At 35.6% G+C, this 23,147-nt stretch overlaps 1 protein-coding gene across 1 annotated transcript in view; it reads right to left on the bottom strand.

The window, feature by feature from the left end:
* MCTP1 (multiple C2 and transmembrane domain containing 1) overlaps positions 1-23,147 on the bottom strand; it is a 155,645-nt gene that overhangs the window by 128,089 nt on the left and 4,409 nt on the right. Inside the window, exons 2-7 of the mRNA XM_057372836.1 lie at positions 22,707-22,849; positions 19,842-19,921; positions 19,174-19,279; positions 11,542-11,580; positions 1,745-1,915; positions 64-194 (exon numbers count right to left, since the gene is read on the bottom strand). Coding sequence (XP_057228819.1) covers positions 64-194; positions 1,745-1,915; positions 11,542-11,580; positions 19,174-19,279; positions 19,842-19,921; positions 22,707-22,849 — 670 coding nt within the window. The remainder of the gene's footprint in view (positions 1-63; positions 195-1,744; positions 1,916-11,541; positions 11,581-19,173; positions 19,280-19,841; positions 19,922-22,706; positions 22,850-23,147) is intronic.

Raw genomic sequence — 23,147 nt, 5'->3', positions numbered from 1 at the left:
GTTTCAATGGCAAGGCTCATTTTAGTCATCCTGACAGAACAAGGAGGCTAGAACTGCACAAACCTGCCAATGAAATCATCCCTTTTGCCAGCATCTTTGTCCCACACGGTAATATCAATAATTCCACCTCGTTCTTCATAGAGATGAAAGTCAAACTGCTCCCTCCACTGAGGATTCAAAGTTTTTGGAACAATCTGAAAGGAGAGCAAGAAGAAAGTCTTATTGCATTCTGTAGGCATACACTTCTTTAATTTGTAAATCTGATCATTACAGTGTGTTCAAGAAGCTTTTTCTGTTCACAACATCAGTATCTCAAGCAGCAAGAATTATAAACTACTGGATAGGAAAGACTACTAGCCAGTTCTTTTATGCCTCTCTGATGTAACAGCAACCTCCAAAATCGTGCAACCTGTCACCTTCAAAAGCCTCCTGAACAAAGGATTTGCCCTGGGAATGGAGCCATTTCTCTGCAGAAAAACTATGTCCTCTGTGAAGTGACAGAGGACATTATGTTTCTGAGCCCAAAGGTAAACAAAGTACTCACAATGACAAGTAGATGGTGACTGTAAATACTTAATCAAACAATTGTATCATGTCTTTTTTCCCCYGCTGCAGTAATAATACTGGGAGAAACAAGACACTAGGATTTACTTTCTATGGAATAAAATTAGCTCACTTCCAAAACTGTATTTTACTTCCTTTCCTTTGAAACTTTGATGAAAGTAGCTTTCTTAACTATTTTCATCCAGTTACTTCTTACTTCAATAGATTTCAGTCCATATGTTTCTGATCACACTGTGAAGAACAGAAAGCTTGCAGAATTTTCTACCATCCTGCAGAAACAGCATTCACCGTAGTCACACCTGCCCTGAGCAAGAACAGAAAACCCCTAATATCTTCCCTATTTAGCAAACACTACTTCCTACAGCCACCAGTTCTACTGGCTTGAAAAAAAGGAAAGTTCAGTGAGGATTATAAASATTTTTAATTCACAAAAGCATTAAATTTGGTTTCTTCTAATTTCAAATTAAGAGGCCCTAATGCAGGGTCAGAGGTCTGCTATTGTAAGTAAATGTCCCTGCCTTCTTCCTCAATTTACTCTTCATGTGGCAGTGAAAACCACAGTGACTRTCACGGCCACTGAGAGAGGAAGGGCATGTGCATCATCAGCAGTCCCATTATCTTCAATAAATAGCAATTTTCAAAACAGTAGAGACCAAGAGAATAAAAAAAAATAGCAACAAAGCCAAACAAGGCTTCACAATAATTATCTGTCAGATCAATCCTCTCTACCTGGGAAACTCATAAAAAAAATTTCAATGAAATTTGCTGCTAAGGACACGAAGAGGAAAGAGGATATAAGCATGACATGGTTTGAGGATAAGACAACGCAAAGGGTCCAAGAGATACCTAGCACCAGGCCAGGAAGAGCTAGTCAGAATCATTCTGCATCCATTCCCTGCCATGAATGATCCCTAACAATAAATAAAGGCCAAAATGGTCTGTATGGAATATTACCTCTGTCCGCCTGCAAACCCACATTTTTCAGTGCTACATTTTTTCCYCATCTAGTACTGTTTCTGTTTAGAATAAAACAAAAAGAAACAGCTAAACAAAGCTCCAAGTGCTCTAAAAAGTAATTACTACAACAATAAATCTCCAACACTATTCAAAGTCATACATGCTAAAAACACCAAACAAGAACAAAGCATTTWAAAAAAAATTCAGTCATAGCTAAAATTACCTTGCTCTTGTACTTCTGATGCCCCAAACGAAACTTCACATAAGGATCACTGAGCCCATTTGCATCCATTGCCTTAAGTTCACGACCTTCTATTAAAGTAACACTAACTATCCCTCTCCATAACTGAGACTTTCTGTGCAGGTCTGAGAGACGTAAGCTCTGGGTCTGAAACTTTAGGGAAACAAAAGCATAGGTTTAGTTAACACAATTCCAAAACATCCCCCTGCTTTTTAGTGTTCTATTCCATGTAACTACGAATTTAAAATAACCACCTTAAGTTTACATATTTGACATATGTAAACTATATTGCAAAGAATTGTTTGGAGAGTAATAGAATAGTGACACGCAGGTAATGTAATATGCTGTTTTTGCAGAAGCAAGCAGAACAAATGCTACTCAAGGAAATGTTCATTAAAAAAAAAAGGGTGTTTTTTCTGCTTGACTTCTCCGGATAGAATTAAAATAAATGTTAGAAAATCTCTTTTATTAGTAGCATATGACTGAATGAATGTGAACAARCTCTATGTTTATAATAATAAAATCCCATTGAGAATATGAAACTTCCATTAGAATAACACAATATAAACTCACCATGAGAAATATGGATCAAGGAAAAACAATTCAATAAACTCCTCTATCTCTGCCTCTAAAATGATGTGGTATTCTCAGAAACATGAATTAAGTACCAGCACATAAGTTCAAGAGTTTGAAAACAACAGAACCATGCAGCAACTTGTGGGGTTGTGAACCCTCAGACACTGATTTTGGGGGCTAAAAGAAAATTCACACACAAAAACCAGGCAGCTACAGGTTTTGTCAATGAACTCCACTGGGAGTTTGAGAGCARGAGGCTATAAACTTGAGTAACTTAAGATAATTTCCAGTTTTCTCTGAGCTACAGTGGGTACAAGGTACCAGTACTGGGGAATCACCTTTGCCATCCTTGGGAAGGCAAATGTGTTTTGGGCGAATTAGAGAAGCAATGTTGGTAAAGGCTCTCCCTTCTATTCTGAAATTTTATTCATTTAATCTACCTAATCTTTAATCGGAACACTAGACAGCAAAACTACTTGCAAGTTATTTTCTCTAGGAATGAAAAAAAAGCTCTTACCCTGCTGTAACTAGATCACATATATGCATTTTCTTAATTAGGCAATGTTGTTTGAGCAACAAAGGCTTTGTGGGCTCAGTAATTCTCCATACATGCAGGTTTGGCATGCCTGGCTTCATCCCTCACAAGCCTGCAATATGACTGTAAAAGGGTTTCAGTGCAGATTTGGTTTTTTAGAGGGAAAACACAGCTGGATGGTAACAGCTATGCAAGTGCCCAGGGCAGAGGTTTTACTTTATTACCCTGAGACAATGACAGAAATTAGACTGGATTATAATCGGACTCACACAGCCTCCAGAGACAAGAGACGTGAGAACTGTGGCCACTGTGCCACAGTTTGGAGCAATCTGATTAACGTATTGTTGCAGTATTTCAGGTACTTCATTTGCATTCATTTGTGTTTTCTAATGGTTATTTATTCCAAGTAGTATGGTTGCTCCCAAAATATTTCACTACATTTATTAAAAGTTTCTCTTGCTGAAGTGAAGGATTTGACTGCAGAGAAACTGCTCACAAACTTACTGTTTCTACAAAGGCAAACAAGGAACTGTGTGAAGAATAATGCAACATGAAGCAGCAGTGGGACATCAAAAAGCAGACACTCTACAAAAATTAGGGCAGAACTGGAAAAAAATCAATTGCCAGGAAATCTTTCATTCACAACCTAGGAGCATTATATAAACATCAAGTTTATCCTCAGTACAAGCACACATCTTGTTGAGGGCACACAGTCAACACAGCCAAGGACTTGGCTTGTGAAGAAGTGGTTGACTATTTTTTCTTCTTGTTCCAGTTTCTTAGAAGGCTTAGAGCAGAAATAAAACTGGATAGTAGATAATCAACACTGACTCTGCCCTGAACAGAAGATGATGAGAAGTACAGAAAGAAGACCAGAAAGACCAGACATATTTAGGAAGATATTTTATAATGGCACATAAGCAGGGATTGAGACTTCTTTTGCAAAGGATATTCAGTTCTTTGGCGAGGGTTAACAGCTGAATGGCAATCCATTTAATTTTCCAGGATGGCGTAGTGGAAAATAAGCTTGAATTTGCACTTACAGCTCTTTTGAATTAAATCTTAAGCACAATTGCAGAGCTCTCTACTTCACTAATTATCAGTGAGACAATGAAAAATTTAGAGAGTATACTTGACATAAATATCTTATTTTCAGTAGCTCTTACAATAATTTGCTGCAGCACAGCATCTGCCCCTTTCTAAAACAGGCTGATTTTTTCGACCAATGAAGAGTTTAATTAGCGAGGGTAAGTTCCACACAAGGTGGCAAGGCAAGATCTAGATGACCAAGAGTTAGCTGTAAAACGACAGACCGATCAGAYCAGAGTTTACAAGAGTCAGGCAGGACGCCTGAGAGCAAGTGTTCACATGCTGCTGGTGGAAGCCCTCTCAGGTCAGAGTCCCATCTTGCAGTCAGTGACAATCAAAGCTTTATGCAGAGCCCAGTGGCGTGCTGACTGACAGCGGAGCTCCAGAGACCATGTTTCAGTATGCTGGAAGAAATGCAGACAGCTGCTAAAAACATGGATTGTTGTGGCTGTTTCTTCCTCAAGGTTGGGAATGTGGACTGCAGGATTACTCTATTCTGTCTTTATTGGTAACACATGGATACATGAAACAGCAAAAGGGAGATGTACTGAAAAAGCCAGGGTACAACTTTGCTGGAGCTAAAGCTATTGAGATTTCCTGGACATGAAAGGCATTGGCTGCGTGGCCTTCTCCAGCAAGAATAACTGCCAGCAGGCACTTTTCTTGTTTCCAAGCAAGACTGAAGAGCATCCAATACACTTTTCTTCCATTCAAAATCACAAAAATTACAGACATTGAAATAATCTTTTTTTTTCATATAACGGTTCTTGTAGGAAGAAAAACAAAAAAAAAAGTTCAGATTTCAAGTCAAATTTGAAGAAAAGCTAATAGATGAAAAAATGTGAAGTAAGGCTGATGTCACATTTTTAAAGTTCTCCCCTTATAAATTTAATTTCACAGTATAAGACAGGTGTATTTCTAGGTATATTTTCAGGTATCTAAAAAAACATGTAAAATCTAGCCCACAGTGAGTTTACTAAAAATTCAGAAAGGGAACTGTGAGAATAAGATACAGAAATGAGCATGTATCTTTCTCAATTTCTCATGTGAAGGATAGTTTCTTAGGCAACTTGTTTCCCTGAGAAAGCATGCAGGGAGTATTGCAGCCTGGATTCACTGTTGTGCCACAAACAGTAAAAAAACCCCAAAACCATAAAGAAACTGCACAGCTTTTCATTCCCCTGTAAATAGCTGGGAAGTTATATATATTTCATACAGAATGCCACAATTTGGAAAGAAGCAAAATCAAGATCTCAGTCCACAATCATCATTAATGTGGGACTAATTTTCATGTTATTCACATTTTTTGTGCATTTATATGCAGGATACAAGCATGGTGACTCCCACCTGACATGTCCTAAACCCCTCAAAGAGGGGGGAAATTGCAGCCTGCATGCATTGAAGTTTACTCTCTCTTTTTCCAAAATGAAATTTAAATTTGACTTCTGAGAAGGAGTCYCGTGCCAAAGGATGCTCAAAGCTGTCTGTGAAAGGAAAGACCACRTATTTTCATATCCACACACTGCTTTAATGCATTATAAAACAGCATGCAAGCCCAAAATTTTCTTATGTGATAAACATAGCTTTCCTTCGTGTTTCACCTATTCTGTCTAAACGTGATGTAGTGGGTGGGCTAAGGGCATCAACAAGAAAGAATCTTCTGACAGAACTGTACCCTCTGCTAGATTTGATTAATACAGCTAGCCAAATGTCAGAGCTGAGAGATGATCTAATAAACATGACTTAAAATTCTGCATGTGTTCAGGTATTTCTGGGTAACATTACAGGATGGGAAAGCAGGCTTATACAGAATCTGCACATTGACCCCAGAATAATCAATACTACATTCTGGATGAGCTATTGCTACTTTTTTCAAAAGAAAAGATACACTTTTTCCGATACTTTTGAAAATCCCCTCATATTTTTATTTCTCTGGGTTTCAGAGTTTCAAGAGTCCTTTGAAATTTKATCCCATATTGAGTTGGAGAACACACTGTTCTTTCCCAGACCTTATTTCTTCATTGATCAACCCTCACGCCCTGTAGAGCAACACCTCTCTCACTGGCATATGTATGTACAAACAGACTCTGCTTTTATTACATTTCCTTCTTTTTACACACACCACTAGGACACATTGCTCCTCTGACTCCTGGAACACAACAGACAGAAATAGAACAGCCTACCACAAATTTACTAAGTTTTTTAAAAAAGAAATTAAATCAATAATGCATCTATATGTCCTGCAGAGGCMCCTCTGTTCAAAAAAATAACTCTGGTTTAGAAGCTTTAAATAAAATATCAACCAAGAAATAAGTGAAAAAATATAGAAAGGAAAACCATCACTTAACAGAGGACAGATGTAAAAATACAGCAAAGTGAATCAAAGTCAGTGTTGCAAATTACTGCTGTAAATTCAAGCAAACAGAATTTTTCTCCCCCAGTTTCTTGGATGCTTGCACAGCTTGGATAAACAATGTAAAATAAAGATTGAGAATGTCAGTAGATACAGCTGCTAGTTCTGTGTACAAAACAATGAAGAAATCAACAGACAATCACATGCATTTGCCATGCTTCTTCTATATTAGAAACAACACAAAGAATGACCCCTCGTAGAAGTCATCAGCATATAGAGACTGAGCTACAAAAATGTCTTCAATGGGATGGATCATGTTGATTCCTTTTAACTGTTCACTCCTTGTAACTGAGAAAGTKTTCCAAATGGACAGCTACTGATAATTACGGCAGTATGAAAACACTTTCCTTAGCTTTCTTCCAACTAATTTTACATTTTAAGTTATTTTAATTCTAGGTGAAGCTAATTTAATTTCTGTAGTTGAGAAATTTACACTACCCTACACCCCGAGTGTTTTAACTGCCATGTTAAATCTGGTTTATGGAGTTTGCGCTAACAATTTAATACTGCAACTGTAGAGCAATGCTATAATGACACTACAATCTTTGTAATAAGAGCTCATATTTATGCAGCRTTTCACATATTTCAGAGGTTTTCTAAATGGAATAATTTGGCTACTTAAATGCACTTGCCAGATGCAGCTCAGATGTAGTATCATGTMGACTGTGGCACTCACTGTTTTCATTTGGATTTTCTGGCACAGGATGAAAACATTTATACAGGACAACAGTGTGCAGAAGCAGTTTTCAGACAGCATACTCCTAACTGTCTCCATTCTTTCTCACAGTAATTCCCCTTGGAAACTGTGGCTGCAAGAGGTATGTGAAAGTCAACAGGTCTCCTGATGATCCTGTTATTGTCTGGGATAACCAATGTCAACACAGCCAACATGAATGTGATACACAGAAAGTCAGTGGCAACCAATACTTGCAACTCCCCATGCTTTTGGAAATGTAGGCATGAAACCCCATGACATGATGAAATGATACTCTGCCATTTTTGTTGTTAGCTAGACCAGCTGTTATCATTCACATACAATTAATGCAAATATAAGCCTCACCAAATATTTGCATAATTTTAATAATTAGATGTCTAGCAAACAGGCATATCTATTCTGATATTTTTTAACTTCTATTCCATTATTTAGTAGCTTCCCTTCAAGCACTAYTTATAGCTGCTAAGCTCACATCTAGAACCTCATGGCTTACAAAAAACAAGTGTATTTTCTAAGTCCTAAAAGATTCTTCACAGAAGCTCAAATGTAATTAATCTACCATGTCCTCTGAAATTCCAAAGAGTTTTATCTCAAAGATTCTGGCTGAAAGATTGAAATTACCATAAATTCTTTCAATTAAGAAATATCACACAACTCTATGCTTATGTTTGTCTTTGCAGTACTTATACCATGATTTTCTATTTCCAGTTTTATTCTTCTCTCAAGAGGCATCTCATTCCAGTGGAAAAGCATTCAGTTTCAATTTTAAAACAGACAAAATTATTTTGATATTAGRAAAATGGAAATCAGGCGCCACAGAAATGAAATATTTTGAGTTGGGYCTAAAACCACCAGTTACTAAAGCCATAGGTTCTGGTGCTTCAGTTCATGCAACTGAAACATACAAACTCATGTAAAAGCTCCGAAAAGAAATTTTAAAAACCATCAGCAGCYAGGAGTTGAAAGCCATTCATTTAGTAATTCATTCTTGTTTAAAATGTTCATAAGTACTATTTTTCAGTTTAAAAGTATGTGCAGAAGGTTCTAAAGCTGAGTTAAAGCAAATATARTTACTAAATGCAAAAGGAAAACCACTTTAATTCACTTGCTTAGGCAGTAAATACATCTTTAATCCCCAACCGCAATTTATCAGGAGTAGCTTCTCAATTGTGACTGAGGAGGCCCATGTGGATCTCATGAAGTTCAACAAGACTAAGTGTAATGTTCTGCACTTTGGTCAGAGCTAATGCAAGCACAAATTCAGGCTGGGCAGAGAATGGACTGAGAACCCTGAGCAGGAAGTCTTGGTGGATTGGTGGGTAAGAAGCTCAATATCACCTAATCATATATTATGTAGCCCAGGACACAGATGCCTTTCTGGGCTGCTTTGAGAGAAGTCAATGATGATTCTCCTCCTCTATTCTACTCTCTTGYGACCCAGCCAAAGGACTGAATCCAGCTCTGAGATTTCCTTATGGACATGAACCTTTTAGAGTCCATCCAGAGGAAGCCACAAAGATGCTCAGAGGTTTGGAGCACCTGTCCTATGAAGACAGACTGAGAGAGTTGAGGTTGTTCAGCATAGAGGAGCATCTGGAGAGACCTTAGAGCCCTTTCCAGTATCCAAAGGGGCTACAAGAGAGCTGGAGAGATACTCTTGACAAGGATTTGAGTGATAGGACAAGGGAGAATGGCTTCCAACTGACAGAAGGTGGCTTGAGACTGGATATTAGGAGGAAATTCTTGACTGTGAGGGTGGTGAAGCACTGGAAAAGGTTGCCCAGAAAAGCTGGGGATACCCRTCCCTGGAAGTGTTCAGGGCCAGATCGGATGAGGCTCTGAGCAACCTGGTCTAGTGGGAGGTATCCCTGCAGAGGGGTTGAACTAGATGGACTTTAACATCCCTTCCAACACAAACCACGCTATGATTCTATGACTTTGGGCTGATAATGTATTTTTAATCTTAGTTTATACATAACCTGTTGCAAAAGATACTAATTTATCTTCATCTCTGTGAAGAATGGACAACTGGTTCTAACTGATCAATGTCATTCTGAAAGATATTAACAGTATAAATTAAAGAGTATTGTTATATTTTGGTACTTTCTAATGGTCTCACTTCTAAACTTACTGTTGATGATATGAAACAGAAGAGATGGTRTCAGAGAAGAAAAGGCGAGATATTATGTTTTCCTCCAAACTTTACTGTTCAACATACTGGAATTATGTTACTCGGGAGAGCATAACAGATAAATCTTACATATATTTTTCCCCTAATATGTTTGCCAAATATGCTTGATTCATCAGTTTGCCCTTAAATTAAAGCATTTAAAAGGTTTTTCTGATGTTTCCTTAATGAGTCATTAATGTAATGACTGACCTGATCTGATCCCATTCAAACTTAATAGCAATTCTCCCACAAATGACAAAATGGGAGTAGATGCTTATTCAGATGAAAACAGTTTTCAGTGAAATGGATGTTTCTGTCTGAGCTTTCTTTCAGTATCCTTTGGCTAAAAGGTACTGCCTTCATTGAAATAGCTTTACTTGAATAGTTATAGTCACAAAKGAAATCATGAGCTAGATATGCAGAACACAAACAATGCCATAGTGGTCTGCATTGCTACACCTTAACTTCAAGCTACCTATGGTACAGAAAAAGCAGACTTCAAGGACAAACTTCAAAGAGTGAAGAACAGCACCATAGATGGTAAACACAAAGTCATYTATTAGAAGGGTAAATAAAGTCTCTAGAGAGATGAAAAATGAGGTTTAAGGAATTTTATAATGGTATCTTAAAAAAAAAATAGTATTCTGCTTTTTCCTCAGCTCTCAGAAGTGTTTGTAAGACAAACACTTCCTGAAGAAGCACAATCTCAAATAGGGCACTTTTTCCATTACCCAATAGGAGACCTACTTTTGGACTCTTTTTTTAAAATCTGCAAATGAAATAAAATTCTTATTTAATATTGATTACCCTGCACCCCAGAGAACAGCAAATCTTTTGAAGGAATTCTTTGTAAATAAAAGATTTTTTAATTTGTTTTCCTGACAGCAGATCAAAGATTTGGAATGCTGGAATAGACCCGCAAGGCAAACCATCTCCTGTGTTTTAACTGACATACTTCTTTATATAAATCATAAACACAACAATGCATGTAAGATATTGCACATGCATTACACTTCCAGGTTAAATTATTACTTCAGCGAAGTTAGTCATAGAAAAAATGCAATGCTTAAGCCATACATTCACTTTTTGCCAAGTATTCTGATATGCCAGTTTGCAAAAATGCCAACTACTGAATGAAATGTTATCAAATGAATGTTACAAAGCAAGACAGGGATAAATAACTCACTTGAAGAGCTTTAAAGAATTCCCAACTCTCACGCTGCACCCTTCCTTCAGGATTATTGAAGCTTACAGTTTTGCCAGTTTGCAATGGGGACAAACAGTTACCCAATACAGTCAGAACATCAGGAGTTAACACATCACTTCCATGATGCAAACCAGTTCTACCCTTCAACATTCTCACAGCTCTTCCTTATCTCTTCAGTTTGAGCATCTTAGATATTTCAGGAAGTTACATGAACCATATGAGAATCAAAACACTATATATCATCACTTCACCAAGTATCTTTGCTTCACCAATTTCACAAAGGAAACAGATTGACTACTGGCCTGCATCCCAGAAGCAGACTGTGTGAAAAACCTATTCATAACCCAAGAATCATGAACACTGCCCTCTTTTATTTTTTAAGGTTTAAAATACAAATGGGTTTAAAAAAAGTGCAAATATTTGTCAAGTGACCACTATATATGACACTACTAATAATCTATTTAAAGTTGTGCATCAAAATGCTAGAAAAGTAAATAACTTTACAAAATAAGTAATCACCCCACAGAGCTCCATAAAATGGAGTCCACTATGCTCTTGTAAAGCCTGGCTATGACTGTCACCTGTTGCAAAACCATGAGGGGGAAATTTGTCTTCTAGAAGCTTCACTGTGTAAATTTTGCACACAGCAAGTCTAACCAGTAACAGAAGTAAGCAATAGGAAAATAAAAGATACTCTTTGGCATGAATTTTTTGTTCACATTAAAAAAGGAAATTGTTTAAATATGAGAAATTAATGGTTTTAGAAAAGGAATGGCGACATGTTGGCCAGTTACATAAAGTTACTAGATGACTTCAAGATAGGTTAAAGTGCTGTAACAAAGTTGAAAGGTTTTAGGGTTATATTAAAAGCTGAACTGTACCATGATGTTTATTTGATGAAGCAAAAACCACTGTCATTAAAACACATTTTGAAGGACAATAAATCCTGTGCCAGAAGTTGCCAGTCCTACATGGCATGCTTGACAAAAAAAATCCTAGCTGTTCTAAAAAAAAAGCCAGACCAAAAACCAGCGCCAAAGCTAGAAGACCACATGCTAAAAGTTACAAAGTTACCTTACTTGATCTTTTCCAACTCTTCCGCATTAGCATTGTCTGAAAATAAAACAAAGCATTTTAATTACTTTTTCTCTGCAATACAGAAAAGGAAGCCAACAGTCTCAAATAGGGTAGGTCACATATAACCACCACTACAACTGAAGCAGCAACATGTACACTTCAGCAACAGATACACAAAACTGAAATAAATCCAGACAAGTAGCAGCCCTGTACACACCCAGGCATAGGTTTCTGGGTGGTATGAAAGTCTCAGTTCTGGAGACAATGCGTGATGTAAACTCATAAGAAAGAAAGACAAAAAAGACAGAAAAAATTAGATTAAAAAATGAAAGAAATTAATGTGTCATTACTGACAGTGATTTCAATTCTCAYTGATACTTGAATAGTAGCCCTTTTTAATATAAAGTACTCCAGTTTTTTTTCATACTACTATTTTATTCACAGGTGTAGCCRCAAAAGAGAAAACCTGCATGAGATTCCTTTGATGAATCTATTACAAAATCCTTAAGGTTATCATTTCTCATTCATTTCACACCAGTAAAAACAGTTCTTTGGTTTAATAATTACATACATGAGATAGAAAAAAAGTTATATCTTCACTCTTTAAAAAGCCAAATCTCAGTTGCCTGTCCCATTACCTAAACAATCTGTAAAACTTTGCTAAACACTGTGCTGGGAGGCCAGCTATCCACAGACAGATTCTKAATCACTAAATAAAAGAGACATCCTGGTCAAGTAGGTTGTGGAAGGTTTATCTGAACACAACTGCTGCTTAAAGCAATTCTGTGGAAATGCAGAGATTTAGCAGCCTGTTATTGACACTGAGCATGAATAAATCAAAGGTCATTAATTTTAACTGAATCTTTTGTCATGAAAAACAAACATAATTTTTACTTTTTATTAACTATTTCAAAAGCAGTTTCTTTTTCAGATAATGGAAATAAATTTTGGAATAAAAATATTTTCCTTACTAAGAAATTAAATTATATTTGGGGGACAAAAAAATAAAATTAGAGAAAATACCTGGGGGGCTTATTTTTTAAAATAAAAAAATAAAACCCAGAATTTTTTCAAATAGACATAGTATTTTTGTGAGAAGAAAAATAACTAGCTGCTGAGAAAATCTTTTTAATTGCTATGGACAGTTCAATCCTAAGGAATCTGTTGCAAGTTAATGATAATTGTAGCACCATGGCTTTGAAACTATACCGAGATACTAATGTTTTATAAAGCTGGAGAACGTCATTTAATTCATTTTTCCAGGAGAGACATGCAAGAATTAAACAGTTTGAAGTCCACAGCAGAGCCTGAAGAAAATCTGGGTTCCTGGGTCCTGCCCAACACAGCACAGCTCCCACCTTGTCTTTTCTGAACCCTGCATAGCTACAGATGAGAGCACAAATTCAGCTTTACTGGTTTGTTTCACACCAGGCTGTGAGCAAGGAAGATAATATAGCCTGAATTAACTGTATAGGTTTATATTAGCTACTAGGAAAAACTTCCAGGAATGGAAGAGGGSGTGGTGAGGCACTGGAACTTGTTGCCCAGGGAAGTTGTGGCTGCCCCATCCCTGCAAGTGTTCCAGGCCAGGCTGGATGGGGCCCTGAGCWGCCCAATCTAGGGAAGAGGTTGTAACCAGACAATCTTTAAGGTCCCTTCCAAATCAAACCACTCTATGATTCTTTCAACTCTGAGAGTTCTTTTTGAGTAGTAGCTACAGAAACATACGACTACCCTTGTTGAGTGCATTTGGCATCATTATCAGCTACACCAGGAGAACCTAAAGCCATAACAACCATCCTTACAAGCAAAAAAATAAACGCAGCATAGAGCAGATCAGGATGGATGATTTACACGAAACTTGTTCATCTGAAAATATTCCATGCCCTGAKTTGGGGTTTTTCCTCTATGATGTAATTGTCCCTCTAGCAAATAAATAAGCAAATAAACAAATAAATAGTAATAATGCATTATGTGATTTAAGACATAAAGCAAAACAACAGCACATTAATTAATAGCTTCATATGAAGTAAAAAAAAAAAAAACTAAGCATCATTTGAGATAAATTATTTTAGGAAAAAAAAACAATGTCGTGAACTTTAATCTCTTTAAATAACAATATCCAAGTAGAACTTGTATGTTTCCTTTTTTCGATTTTCTGTTTGTTAGGTTGCTGGCAGTGATGAACAGTTGTGCCCAATCTCTGTGAGTCCCAAGTCAACATATCTTATCACGCTCTGTCATTTCCTGTAGCCAAAAACTGCCTGTAAGACCTAGGTAGGGGACCAGTGTTGTAGTGAAGACACGGATGACATGCAGCTCTGAAGAACTTGGTTACTGCAGGTTTTCCAGTAGTGCAATCTGTGTACTGAATGCTGATGGAAAAAGAGCCYGAAAAACTCATACGCATTGAGGCACCCATGATTACAACACCAAACAGGATTTGCAGGAAGCCTGTACACATGCATGAAATTACAAACAGCATGCTAGCCCACRCAGTATTGAAAAGGAAATAATAATCACTGTCAGAATTAAAGTAACAAGAAAAGCTTTGTTGGAGCAGGTCTAAGAAAAAAATCAAGTAATTGCTACTTTTGGCTTCTTTTAAACTGGTCATCAAAAGGAGAAATTAATGAAAAATACAGAAAGTACAAAATAAACACATTATTTTTTACAAAGAGTTAAAATTAACAAATTTTTAGAGCCCATAGGTTTTACTATTTTTATATACACATACTTCTCCCACGTTTATTTATTTTATGTATTTTTAGTTTTACACTAGTTACCTAAGCTAGCTGTTTTTTCAATGAAATAAAATTAAAATGCTGCACTAAGGTAAAGGACAAACACTGCTAACAGAACAAAGCAAATACAAATGAACTGTTGGAACTAGTGCTACTTCAACTTGCTTGATTAGACTGGAAAGAGATTATACTTTTCACGAATAACAAAAATGTTCTAATTTTTATTGTCATATAAAAATAATTAATTAATCCATTTTGATTCACAATTTATGATTGCTCATAAATCAGAACAAAACAGATTGCCTTCCTGTGTCAAAAATCAAAAGAATAGGACTTCTAACAGCTGCTTCCATTCCTGTACATAGTTTGAATGATGCATTACAATAGTATTACTTTAAATGTTCACGTTTTTATAGCTTTAGGACAAGCACCAGCTAGCAAAATGGAAAGATACTTAAGATTTTCTACAAATTTTGATCTGTTCATCTCCCTATATTCTTACAATAATACTCAATAACTGGAGGCTACTTCTGCATTTTCTTATTAAAAAAATACTACAAAAAATAATGTGTTCTTATTTATTAAACTGGTTTACTGAACCTCCTTATAATTGACACTATGTCCAATATCTTCTACTGAAAAACACAACTGTAAACTACTTAAGCACTGGTTTTCATGTTCACCAGGACCCAAAAATAAATATTCCTCTTTTCTAGTTTTACATACACTTACTTACATACATATTACATAAATACACTTATATTTACATACACTTACTTACATACATATAAGTTTTACATACACTTATATTAACATATGTTTATGCTAATATTTTGAATTGATATCTGAATCCAAAAACCTAATGTTTTGATTTGAGGAAATGAGGCCTTCCAGCTATAACTCTCAAGATCCTCTCATCAGTCAGTGAACATAACAATCTGAATTTCATCAAAATTTTTTCAGAAAGACAAGGAAAAAAAAATGTTCCTGTGTGGACCAAATATCTCCATAATTTCTTTTCACATCCTAAGGCATCATCCAAAACACAATAATATATTACTCTGTCAAGCTAGATGCTTTAAAAAAAATCATTTGCAGTACTACCTCTCCCACAAACACGTGGGAATGTACAAGTAGGTCCCTGATTTTGTCCCATTTAACTTCAAACTTGGACTTGGTGTATCTTTTCCTTCAGCAGCATCAGCGTTTCTTAGGCAGTGTGACAGGATGCATCTTTCTGTAACATACAGCTCATTATTTCGAAACACCAATAAAATTCTTTGCAAGACCTGTCCTCCYGTCACACAAACACATCCTCGAAAGACTCTTCCTTTACCTGCACATCAATGCATGGCCTCTAAAACAGCCTTGCTGCAGTTCAGGCAGAGAAAGGATCTCTTTGGAAAGTTAAATCCACATGGAAAAGTTACCAAACAAACATCAAAACCAGCAAGTCTTGTTTAACAGGGCTCAATTTGAAATATGGCCAGAGACCTGCCCAAAATGCAGGATCAATACATAATGTGGTTTCTGTGGCTACATGGGAAAGCTAATACTGCTTTTCTTGAAGCTGTTCCTTTTTTAATTTCCCTCATGGTCTTAATAAACACACTCATTTTAAACATGGAATTATAGTACCTGAAATTTAAGTACTTCCAGTTAATTTCTGGAATCTTCAGCTTTACAATTCAACCATTTTACACCATTTATGTGTGGCAACATGTAAGCGGTATGAAGTGGTAAAATATTACCCTAAGGCATAATTACTTGCAACTCTTAATTGCAACCACTTTAAGAGCTACCACCTGAGCAAAATAAAACCTATTGAGAAGAAAAATTATTTTTGAAATGTGCAGTACATAGGGCTATCAAACCAACAGCATATAAGTAAATTTGAAAGACAGGAAAAAAATGCACACAATGAAGAGACAGTATATCTGTGTCTTCTGTGCTTACAGCTTTTTATCTATGTATTTTTATATATTTCAACTATGCTCAAATTATTATCTATATAGAGATAWCCAAGCAGAGAGGGAGCAGCAATCATTCAAGCAACATGTTATACAGACTGGGAACGCAGGAGTTGCTCTAATTGCTGCTTTATATAGTGCACATTTTCAAGAGTGGACAAGAGTCAGTCTTGATCCTCTAACATAACATTTGAAAAATTATTGATCTCAATTGTTTTCATTTCAATTAAAAAAAAACCTCACTATTACAAAGCCTTGCAAAAATAATCAAAGATGACAGTTCAACTGAAGTGATAAATTTTGTAACATATCTGCTACTTAGAGAGTAAATAAAATCTAACTGATAARTCAGTGTGATAACTGAAAAAGGTAATTAAGTCTTGAACTATTAAACTTCTAACAAATTAACATACAGCAATTCAATATTAATTTTGTAGGTTGTCTTCCCTGCGTTGTGACACAAATTCTCTGATTTTATTGCAACTTTGCCAGGACTGGTTTAGGTCTGCGTCTTGAGAAGACTGGTYTATAATAATAAATATCAAGTTTCAGATTAGGAATCAGATTCCTAATTGGATCTTGGGCATTTTCAGAATGGATTCCATATAATAGTTTAAATGGGAAGAAAATTTGGTGAATTGAGCTAAACTAAAAAAGTTAATAATGAGATGTGTAGTAATACAGACTCAATTCTTTGTTCTAKTACAACCAGCCAGTTGGATATTAAAAACGTTGCTAACTAGCAACTCTGTGGTCTCCCAATACTTTCAAGATTCAGTTGTTAATTTACCAATACCTATATGAAAAAYACGTTACACTGTAGTGTCTTCATTGCACATTCTCACATGTAATTTTCTTGAGCWCTCTGTATAATAGCAGACAAAACAGGGCAGCACAGTAGCTATCCTCTTGGCGTAATAAAGAAAGGAAACTAATGTGCTGTCCACTTCATGGTATACCACATAAAAACACAGTGTTTCTGTGCTGCACGATTTTGGATTATGGCAGGACAATGCCAAAGCAATCTGGAAAAACACTGCAATTGCCAGCTGACTCAGAAATGCTGGTCTTACCCAAATGCACAAAAAATTCAAAATAAAATTAATTTCTTAATTTAAGTGACAAAGACTCTTGTGGTGTAAATTGGCAAGACAGAATTCTGAGTTGCATGGATAAACATTGCTTTAAAAAAGAAAAGCAAAATACAATACTTATATAAGTTAGGTGCACATTACCACCATAGGCCATTATTTTTGTTAAGTGCTAGCAGAATGTCATGAAGAAAATTAACAAAGGATAAAACCATTTCCAAAATTCTACATCCCTGCCTTACTACGACTTACTAGGCTATTTAATACTATCCAGGAGAAAAGGGTAAAATGAACACTAGTAGAACCTGCCAGTATTCCTCAGGTATGTAACAGGATGATGTCTCATACTGCAGCCTTCAGAAACATCAATATTCTTACAAAAGACATGCAGCTGACCATATCCATGGACAATTCCATCAGAATAATGTTTTTTCTTGGCCTCTGCCACAACCTGTCCCTGAGATCAGGCAACCAGGYTCATTACCCATTGTTAATGGATCCTTACAGGTGGATTAAAGTAAAATGATGTTAAATAAACAGGATAACAAAAAATTTAATTTGAACCATAACTGGAAAAAAAAAGTAACAGATTGGAAACAGTATAGCTGCTTTGGAGTATATGATCATCTTAAGAGAGGAAAATTCAAAATAGAAAAAGWAAGAAAATGAGATAGGAGAAGAGACAAAGATATCACCACCTGTGGTTTCTGTGATGCATGGGTGACTGTGGCCTATGGCTGCGATACAGAGTCCTGGTCCATCAGAGGTTGAGGCCTGCATACATGTCAAAAATCGGGGGATTATAGCCCTAGTTCATCCAGTAAATGTCCCACTGCCTCCTCCTGGATGAATTCTGGGCATGCAGAACAGTCTTTTTCCTGGAAGATTCTGGAAATCTGGCCATGTTTCACGTGCAGAGGAGGATTGAGTGTGTGTGTGTCTATGGGTTTGAATGCCTGGAGAAAGTTTCTGAGTAAACTTTCTGAGTTTTGTGGCTGCACAATGGTGGCTTGACTGACATAAAAGTTCAATGAGACATTGCCCTGCTTMTACAGGATCTATCGCTTAATGGCAGTTTCTCCTGAGTTTGAAAACAGGTTATTTAAGGYAAAATTTAGCTACAAGGTCCAAGCATTTCCCTATAGCATCTCTGAGTCCAAAGGAATCCACATTATTTTACATCCTCTCTGAGTGAGAATCATCTCTTCTATTTCTGCCATAGTTCTACTTCCACTGCTCAAATCAAAAGTCAACTAATAAAAGCTAGCAAAATATAATAGAGTTTGTCACAACTAAGAGAATCTATAAACCTGGAAATTATTTTCACTTACAACTATGCAGCTCAGAAAGGTAAAACTGAAGGGATTACAACAAACTTAGACAATCATACAATTTTGAAACCAAAATGTAAATTCAAGAAATTGAAAAACATCAAATTATACTTTAACATTAGATACCAAAAACTTTCTTTTCTTCATGGAATAGGATTCAGATATTTTATCTAGAGATAGCAAACTAGGYCCAAAGTTCTTAACCAGTGATTTACTGACATTTCTCCATATTAATCAGCATCACTTTCCCACAATTGACTTTACCGGATCCATCTGGATCCCTCATTACTATATAAGAGAGAATTCAACTGAGATGAACTCAGATGAAATATGTTGTACTATACAAGAAACATCGTTCAGTGTTATCTCAAGAATTAGAAATATCAAATTAATTTAAGTCTCAAATAATTTGAGATTTATTCTYGTGCTTTATGTCATCCAACCACAGACCAGTTACAGGAATGATGACATTTATTAAAATATTTAAAATTACCGCTTCTTGTTGATCTCCTGGAGCCAACAGAACCGATAAGAATATACATCCCAGATCATGGTCAGGATAATGAGGATCCTTCAGAATCAAGGTAACATCTGTTTGCCTAGAAGACAAAAAGATATGCATTTATTTGGACTTCAGACTCTCAGACAATAAAATGTCTCAATCRTGAGAATTAAAGGCATCTGAATTTATATGAACCTACTAAAAACAGTGTCACAAGAATTTGCCCTATTTCTACTTTTAAATATTTCTGCCTCAATGCTCATAAAAAATACAAAATATTTTTACTCTGTATTACGTACTTACATGTACTGAAGTAATTAAATAAAAAATGTAACTTTAATGGATTAAAAACCAAAAAAAAAAGTCCAACATTAGATGCTAATACTGTGAATGAAGTTAATATGAAAACAAGACTAAAGTGGCTATAAAACTAATCTCTCCATAGACACTGTAAAAATGCATGATCAGCTAATAAACTGACATTCATAATACAGTCATTTCTTAAATGTAAGTAGYTTTCCTTGGTTATTTTTATGCTGTGAAGGATTATAAAATTATTTTCTAGCATAATCTAGCACAATGTTCCATTTACAACTCCACAAACATGGCATTAGCAGATAAATATACAGAGCTATTCCACAGGCTTGTTTGTGCCATACCTGTTTAATTCCAAGGAAGTGAGATCCAAAAATGCTGAACCAATGAAGTCATCTTGTAGTCCAAAGTCATAATCAAATACCTGTGATGCACAGGGGTATTTTTCAGTACCAGAAATCTTTCTTTCTTTAGAGCTTTTCTGACTTCAAGAATGATTCTTGAAACTCCTTTTCCAGAGTTGGAGCTTCATGTTTCTAACTTGTTGAATCAGGACTATCTGAAAGTAACCTGAAACTTTCTGGCCAGAAAATCAAGTTTGAAACTGCTTACTTATAAGTCAGACTGCATCATGCAGACAATGGTGTATACTAATACTAGAGTAAGCATGTGAACAACATCAATCTTATAAAAACAAAGGAAGTGTTTTTATTAGCATAGGTAGTGAAAGAAGGAAGATCAAAAGAATAAAGGTAAGCAGAACCATACATTCCTATACATTGATTCCTTTATGAACCCTGCAAAATGGAAGCAGGACAGCAAGATATAGTTATAAAAAAYTGAGTTATTATAGCACTTGCATCAGTATTTGAAATAAAATAATTGCACGTTTTGAGGTCTGTGTAAGTTTCTTTTGAAGTTTTTTTTGAGGTCTGTYGTAAGTAAGGGTTAGAAATATTACAATCTAAGATTAAAACTTAAGAGGTATGTGTGAGGAAGCACTGACAATCAAGACAATCAAGTATACTCTACTATGAGTATACTGCCTTCTAATTTGCTACCTAAAAGAGAAAATATCTGAATAAATTTACTGACATTCAGACAGGAATCTGACCAGTACATCAGATGGTATTATTTGAGACGGGTAATGCCTTCCTTAATCCAAGGAAAGAATAGCAAATAATCTGAGAGCAGCTATTGCAGGGAAATAAACAAAAAAGGTAGACAGCGACCTGTCATTTCAAAAGAAAAGTTGCAACACAAATTAAAAAATGCCAGAAAATGGAAAAGATCAATTATCAAAACCAACTTTTAAGGTAAATTTAAGTTTTTTTATGAACATTAGGATTCCTGAGGACTAGAATATATCTTCAGCTAAGTAAGAATGAAACTTGTGGACATCTTTTAGGGAGAAAATCTAAATGAGATAAAATAGCTCTAGATTCAAGGTCTTCAATTTTAATACAAGTATTTCAACTACTATACTGTAGAAACTCTTCCAGGAGGAGAAACTGCTTATCTTCTACAAATACCTTAACATGGACAGGGTTAAGGCAGCAGTACCAGAAATCCTGTGGCCCAAAGGCTACAGCACAGCTGCACAACTCAATGGGATGCATACAAGTATGTGAGCACAAGTCTCTCACAATGCATTCATCTACCGGAATGTGCATCCTCACATTTTCTATGTCTGTTATTCATTCTACTGGGAAAAGAAAACAAGTGATGAAATCTCAGTTCATGGTGCAGAGTCAAATTGTTTTCTCTCTCCCTCTACCAATCATCAAGATGAAAATAGCATTTTTAGCTGACACGGTATAATTCAGTCATGTCTTACAATATCTGAATGAGCTATAAAACCTAAAATACTTCAAAAGTGTGTTCAGAATACAACCATGACAGACTTATACCACTTGATATACTTTTCCTATGGAAAAAAATTACACACCTTACTGTAGGGCTGATACTTGGCATAAATAAACCAAAACAGATGGCTACCCTGGAAATCTTTGCAACTTCCTCTCTTCTTCACCATGCTGGGCACCTGTTCATTCCTTATGAGTCACTAAACATAACAAAGGCGGGAAAATGCCATTTGAGAAGTCTAATTAACTTTTAAGCTTTTCTAGTAATGATTAACTTTATCTGAGAAGCATGAAACATAGTAATGATTAATAATTAAAAGTTGTTTAAGTGGCATTGCTCTAGTTTAAAAAAATCCAGAATTAAACAATCCAATTAAAAATTCTGTCATGTTTTTAGATTAAGACTGATATTGATCTAAAACATCATGTAATTTCAGATCAGCTATGAGAATTACATGGGTAAGCCATATTTCCATATTTTCCCTAATACTTTCATTGTATGCAAGTTTTATTTAGAATCCTAGGACTACAGTTTTTCTAAGTATATTTTTTAGAGAATAATTTTTATCTATCTTGTTTTGTATAACTAAGAATCACTTTCACATATAAATCACCATAAACTACCAGGGCAAGAAAAGCACCTTTCTGTTCTGTGGGCATAAAACAATCATCACASTTTTTCTGGCTTCCTTTCCAATATGGACAGCTAAGAAATACTAGCAGTACTGTTACATATTACTCAGGACATTGCTGGCTACTTTTTGATCTAAACTCAAGCAGTCTGTTATTTCAGAATAATTGGTGCCTCTAGTATGACATAATCATTCTCACCTGTGATTTACTAAGGAGAGCTAAAATGTGAAAATCTGAAGAGCAGAAAATGGAATGGAACAAAATTCCCTGTATCCCGAACAGAAAAATTAGAAAACTGAGAAAAATCAGGCATGCATCTCAACAAATTCTCAAACTGACATCAGCAACAAATTGCTTTTAGTGGAACAGATTATGCTTTATATCACCATAATGCAATGATATATCCATAAAYAAAATGGATGCCATCATTATAAAACACAGCTTACTTTCTCTGATCTTCAGCTAAGATCACACTAAAGAAATATAAAACAATTATCACCTGAAACAAATGAAAATGATTGTATTTGCCACTTTTAAAAATACTGACATCATCATTCTATAGACAAAATTTAAATAACTTTCACTCTAAATAGTCTTTAGTAATGCACTATTGTACAATAAATTTTTAAATACACAAAAATCACACAGCCTAAATTTTTTCAATAATTCTACTGTTGTAATTTATCAGACATATGTAAGCTGGTGTCTTACCTTTATGTACAATGGCTCTCTTAGGTTATCTATAAGAATGTTAGCTTTTTCCTCCCACACAGGATTAAGGTTCTTGTGCACTGTTTTACTTCTAAATACTTCTTTTCCTCCGAGTTTGAACTTGACATATGGATCACTCGTTCCTGTTAAAGACACATATAAATATACTGTTAATTCTATCTTTGTAATACAGTAAGGAAGTGTATAAATTACGTTATACAGAACTAAATGTAATTTCTATTAGACAGCCAAACTGAAAGCAGCATCAGATGAAAAGAATTCTGTATTGTCACAATCTATTGCTTTCCAGGGTGCTATTACTCGGTCAACTGACTCCATTAACATCAAATGGGTGCCTGCATCACTTCATGTTGTTCGCAATCCATTTGCAAAGTCACACATTAAATACTGGTAGGGTTGCTTTTAGTTGACAGAATTATG

This window comes from Malurus melanocephalus, unplaced genomic scaffold, assembly GCF_030028575.1.
Source record: "Malurus melanocephalus ecotype Western Australia unplaced genomic scaffold, MMel_1.1 scaffold_7, whole genome shotgun sequence".
In the NCBI taxonomy this organism is placed as follows: domain Eukaryota; kingdom Metazoa; phylum Chordata; class Aves; order Passeriformes; family Maluridae; genus Malurus; species Malurus melanocephalus.
This window is presented reverse-complemented; position numbering and strand designations above follow the sequence as displayed.